The 6,000-nt window shown below is 49.6% G+C and overlaps 1 protein-coding gene across 1 annotated transcript in view; it reads right to left on the bottom strand.

The window, feature by feature from the left end:
- Window positions 1-2,807: 2,807 nt before the first annotated feature.
- MROH2A (maestro heat like repeat family member 2A) overlaps window positions 2,808-6,000 on the bottom strand; it is an 84,077-nt gene continuing 80,884 nt past the window's right edge. Inside the window, exons 49-51 of the mRNA XM_036755840.1 lie at window positions 4,869-4,971; window positions 4,187-4,252; window positions 2,808-2,953 (exon numbers count right to left, since the gene is read on the bottom strand). Of these exons, the coding sequence (XP_036611735.1) occupies window positions 2,808-2,953; window positions 4,187-4,252; window positions 4,869-4,971 (315 nt within the window). The remainder of the gene's footprint in view (window positions 2,954-4,186; window positions 4,253-4,868; window positions 4,972-6,000) is intronic.

Raw genomic sequence — 6,000 nt, 5'->3', positions numbered from 1 at the left:
CAAATCCTTTGGGATGAGATGGCAAACTCACAGGATGTCAGTTACTTTTTATTAACCATATATTTATCCATATATTAATGAAAAGACATATTTTCCTATCATTATATGAATTTGTTCCTATTAATTACATGTTATATCTGTTACATATTGTTATATAATATTCATTTATCATATGCAATGCATTTGCATATTCATATATTGATAATTAGCAATAATAGGTGATTTTCCACAGCACAAGATGCCATAAACCAGATGGCTCCCTTTAAAATAAATCGATTGATGTTATTTCTCTCCCAGTAGAATATAATGTAATCCAAGTTCACATATTCTCCTATAATAATTTATCCATGGACTCCTTAGGTTCAGGCTAATAATTCATCATGGCACAGCTCTGGAGACATCAGGACCACTGGAACTGAGGTTTCCTCTCACTGAGAGTCGTCAGGCTGGATGACCACTTTTTCGTATGTTGTCTAGGAACGTTCTTGCCCAGGTCCAGATTGGGCTCAACAGCCTCCAAGGTCCCTTCCAAACCTGTTATCCAGAAATTCTGGGACATCAGAGAGCCACTCCCTTAGATCTGTACTCTGGGAGGAGCTGCAATGGTAAAAATCCACTTCAAACAAGAAATTAGCATAGTTCCTGGCTAAGTCCCCATATCAAGTGTCAGTTGTTATGGAAATCCAAGCGGGCACAAAAAAGAAGTGGGGCTGGGGTCATCCCCAGAGTCAATGTGACTTCTGCCTCTGAAGAGCTAATGGCCTGGCAGCCTGCCAAGCTTATTAACCACCACCAAGCTTTAACTCTGTAGAAGTGCTTTCCTGCTATAGGCGTAATGAGCCCCAATGAAGAAAAACAAAAAGACAGAGGGTGGGAATTTTCTGCCAGTTTCATTGTATGTGTTTTTTTAACCAGGTGATGCAATTCCCATCAGCATAGAGCCAGGTTTAGTTCAGACACAGAGCCCAGTGGGCTAGGAAGCTATCTAATTGAACGCTTTGAAAGCTAACCCTCATTATGACCTACAAGGGCTTACCACAGGGCTTATGACAGCAAGAATGGCAGAACCAAGAAAGGTCCACATTTCCAAGGTACTTTGCTGGTGAAGCTGCAATCTTATATTTCAGATGAGATTTCTGAGAATCATATATTGGAAACTAGAAAGGATAGAAGGGACCATCATGTTCAACCCATGTCCCTCCCCACAAAGAATCCCCTTTATAGCAGCCCCAGTAAGTGGGCATCCAATCCTTAATTGAAGACTTCCAGCAGGGAAACCCATTGCCCCCAAGACAGCCCATTATGCCTTTGGATAGCTCTGCTGGTCTGAAGGTTCTTTCTGAAAGCAAACCTAATTTGTCTCTTTGCAAACTCCACCCTTAGCTACAAGCCCTGACATCTGGGGCCAAGGAGAACAAAGCTAATCCCTCTTCCAGATGATTTCATGCCTCCTCTGAGTCTTCCCCTGGAGGTACAGCTCCAGTTCCTTCAACCAAACCGGTAAATATGGAAAATCAATAAAAGGGGGGCCAGCGTCCTCAAATCTGATTGCATGCTCTTGAGCAAACACGGAGCCTATTGAACTGGGAGCCAAAAGACTGGGGTTCAAGTCCTAGCTATGGCACTGTTGATGAATGAGTTGAGGTAAATCAAGCGCCTCCCTTATTTATTAAACATAGAGCACCCCAGGATGTGGTGAGGGGGGAGTTATATAAGTGAAAGCATTTTGTAAAACAATGTTTCACACAGGTAATTCAATATCATTATGATGTTTAGTCACTGAAGATTGGGCTGGATGGTTTTGGAAAAGAATGAAGCCAAACAAGGTCATGGAAAGAAACTTTATTAGAATGCACCAAGAATAAAAACAAAGCAGCTTCATGAAAAACCAACACCAAGAAAGACCCTGGAAGGGGATGCTCTGCCAAGACAAACAGCTCAAAATAACTGGGCAAAACCTCTTTCTCTTCCCTCCCAAGACGGAGGTTGATGGCACTCATGCTCCAGAGGCCCTCGAGAAATACTAGGGAAATCCCCTCCAGATGTGGGCAGCTAAGACTCAAAGGACATTGGCAGCTGTGGGCAGGGGTCTTCCCTCCCAAGACCCCAGACTCAGCTAACCACAGGAGCTTGCCACAGTTATAGACCAGCATCAGAGTTGAATCCAAGGCAGGCCAGGTGAAGAGTGCTAACCATGGTCCTCTAAAGTAGAAAGCCCAGGGCCTCCCCAATCAAGGGGAGCCACATCAGTCAAAGTTTCGGAGTCTCCCTTAAAGGTCAAGACTCTGGGGGGTCCCCCCTGTAGTTATTTCAATTGGAAGATTAAAATTTCAGGCAGTTTAGGCCAAAAGGTTTTGGATCCTGGAGGCCTCTACTGGGGCCTGAATGCATCGAAGAGGAAGCGGGCAAGGAGGAAAATGAGGAGAAGGGAAGAAGAAAGAGGCAGAGGAGAAGGAAAGGGAGGAAGAAGACAAATGTGTAGGAGGTTTCCAGTAGGGGACATTTGGCACTGTCCCTCCAGAGACTCTCCTGTCCATAGGTGGACTTGCCACCTCTCCATCCCCAACCATTCTTGTCCATCCCCCTCCTTGACAGAGCATCTACAGCTCTACTGCTCAGCTCCCCTCCAAGGGAGGGTCAAGGCCAAGGCACCCACCTTCCCTGAGCACCACTGCCTCTGCTTCTCCCTGACCTGAGAGGGTGGGCCAAGACTTTCTTGAATGACAACAGGCTACTTCCCTGAGCCCTGGGTCTTTCCCATTCAGTAGCAAGCATTCCCAGGGGAGCAGAGGGCAGGAGCCCAGCAGCTATGACTCTAAGGGAACAGGCATCTCCACTAGGCTCGCAGGCATGTTCCCACTCTTCTCTAGCTCCCTGCCCCGGAGAAGAGAAATGGTCTCCTTCGCAGCACTCTGGACAATGGGCTCAGAGTCCATCTGTAGCGCTTGGAGACCTGAGAGTGAATAAGAGAGGGAGATATCTGTGAGCTGTGGGAACTTGCAGCCAGAAACCTCTCAGCACCTGGCCCAGGGCCTGGCTGGAGCCTCCCAGCTCCTGAGCAGGGGGAAAGGGGAGGAGAGAGGCAAGGAAAGGGCAGACACATGGATTCAGGACTCGGGAGGAGACTCTTCTTCCTTCACTGCCAAGGCACACCTTCCTCTGGCCTAACTGGGCATCTTTGGGCCAAAGGCTTTGTTTTATTTTACTTTCATCAATAGGAGGGACTGTGTAAGGAAGAGAAAAAAATGTTTGTTAACTGAGAGGAGGAGTAAAAGAAGAAAAGAAAGAAAACAAGATCCCACCAGATGTGGAAAGACAGAAAACAGAAGAAATGCAACTTGCTCTGGTTTGTCTGACAGGTTACTTTCCTGGGGGTGTCTACACCAGAGCTGCCTCTGTGTCCCAGAGCAGCCTTTCTGGGGGTGTCTACACCAGAGCCTCCTCTGTGTCCCAGAGCAGCCTTTCTGGAGGTGTCTACACCAGAGCCGCCTCTGTGTCCCAGAGCAGCCTTTCTGGGGGTGTCTACACCAGAGCCTCCTCTGTGTCCCAGAGCAGCCTTTCTGGGGGTGTCTACACCAGAGCCGCCCCTGTGTCCCAGAGCAGCCTTTCTGGGGGTGTCTACACCAGAGCCTCCTCTGTGTCCCAGAGCAGCCTTTCTGGGGGTGTCTACACCAGAGCCTCCTCTGTGTCCCAGAGCAGCCTTTCTGGGGGTGTCTACACCAGAGCTGCCTCTGTGTCCCAGAGCAGCCTTTCTGGGGGTGTCTACACAGAGCCGCCTCTGTGTCCAAGAGCAGCAAACACTTCACAGGGAGCTCTCTGGGCCCCTTGAGAACCTGTTGGAAAGTCGCTGGCTGCGGAAATCTCAGGAACCAGGGACAGCTGAAGTCTCTGTGACAGCCCCTGGGGCCTGGCAGGAGGAAGGCTACAGGTGGGGGTGGGGAGCATTCCAAGCTTTCAGATCAGAACGGACAGAGTCCCCTAACAGGAGCCTTTGCCCCACTCCCCCACAGAGGTAAGTTGGAGACGTTACCTAACTCCACCTGCCCACCCCTCTAGACCTTCCCCAGACCTCCAAGGAGCTTCATAGGATGAGCAGGAGGGGCAGGGAGGGCAGTGTCTTGACCTTGGTGCTGAAGTACCAACAAGCCCACCCCAGGGACTGGAGGTCAGCGGCCCCATGACTTACATTGATGCAGCCGCTCCAAGTCCATCTCCCCCAGGTTCTGGGGAACCACCTGCTCCAGAACGTACCCTGCAGTGACAACAGAGGAAGTTTCCTGTATTTCCTAGAGCTCTCCACACCCTACCCAGCCTGGCAGCATCACCATCATCCCAAGGACTGGTGCTTCTAGGACAGCTTCCACCTTGAGAGTTGGGTGACATTCTTAGGCCAAGAAGTGAAGCACCTTGACCGGGTCTGCCCAGAGTCACACAGAAGGTGCTGGAGGCTGGTCAAGAAGCCAGGTCCTCCTGATCCCAAGCCAGCCCTCCACGGTGACCCAGGCTGGAGGGCAAGTCATCTACCAAGAGCATCTGGCCAGAGCCAGCATGAGATGTGCCCACTATGGGCTCCAGCTTTGGAGCAGTCAGGGGAGGCTTCCCGTGAGAAGAGGGCTCCCGAGTTAGTCCTTGAGGGAAACTGAGGGCCCTTAGAGACGCAGCAGTGTCAGTGGAAGGAAAGGGGGCTGAGCCTCAGGTCAGGTAGGACATGGGCACTCTCTAGCTGCGGGACCCTGAGCAAGCCACTGTCTTGAGTCTCAGTTTTCCCCTCTGAAAATGAGAAGGGTGACAGCTACAGTGTTGCCCAATGGAAGGGGCTTCACACATGGCTCAACAAATGGGAGTTGTTGGGCCACCCACCAACTCACCTGTAAATGTGCAGGCAGCCGCCTTAATCTTGGCCCACTCGCTGTCATAGTAGCCAATGGCTTCTGCACAAAAAGTGTCCAAGAGGGCAGGGTCTTTCCTGGCCTAGATGAAGTAAAGGACAAAGTCCAGTTGTTCGAATGAGAGACCTGGAATGCCCTGAGCCCCTGTACTTGACAAAGTTCTGGTCGCAATCCTTCCCTGAAGAAGGCATCCTCCCTCAGCCTCTCCAGCAGATGTCCCAAGAAGGGAAGCACTAGCCAGGCAGCCTCTGAGGCTGGACTCTGCACCTTGCAGCCTGAGGTCCTAGAGGCTGGGTCAGCCAACCCCAGGCTCCAACATATTCGGTTCTACCTTGAAGGTGCCAAGGGTTTGAGTCCTGCATTTGGAGTCTTTCCAGGGAGGCAGGCTTACAACCAGAGAGGCTCCAGAGCAGGCCCTGGGAGGCCATAGCAGCCTGCAAGGACCCCCTTGTAAGCTGCAGAGGGCCTTTGGCCTGCACTGGTAGAGGAAGGAGCCAGGCTGACTGAACCACAAGAAGGAAACAAGGCCTTCTTTCAAACCCTGCCCCACAAAGATGGTGACAATAAGAGAGAAGGCTCATGTCCTGGTCAAGTCACTTAGATTAGCTGAGCAGGGATGGAGACTCAGGCCAAGTGAATAACCCAGGGAGGCTTAGCCCAGGGAAGGGAAAGCTCAATGCCATCACCTCTTTGCTTTTTTGTGTGTTTTTAATTGCTTTTTTGTTTGTCTTTTTATTTAGTATTTCTTTTTCCTCAATTTTTAACATTTGTTTTTAAAACTTTGAGTTCCAAATTCTCTCCCTTCCTCCCCACTCCACCCCCCCCCACTGAGAAGGCAAGAAGTTCAATATAGCTTATACATGTGTAGTCATGCAAAACATATCCATAATAGTCATATTGTGAAAGAAAACATAAACAAAAAACTCAGGAAAAATAAAGAAAGTTTAAAAGCAGTATATTTCACACACCATCAGCTCTTTCCCTGGGCCCATCACCTCTTTGTCAGGAGTGGAGCAGCATGCTTCATTATTGGTCCTCGGAAATCATGGTTGGTCATTCAGTTGATTAGAGTTTTAGGGTCTTTTTGGATTCAGACTTTGTCACCAAGAGT

The sequence above is a fragment of the Trichosurus vulpecula genome, chromosome 4 (assembly GCF_011100635.1).
Source record: "Trichosurus vulpecula isolate mTriVul1 chromosome 4, mTriVul1.pri, whole genome shotgun sequence".
In the NCBI taxonomy this organism is placed as follows: Eukaryota; Metazoa; Chordata; class Mammalia; order Diprotodontia; family Phalangeridae; genus Trichosurus; species Trichosurus vulpecula.
This window is presented reverse-complemented; position numbering and strand designations above follow the sequence as displayed.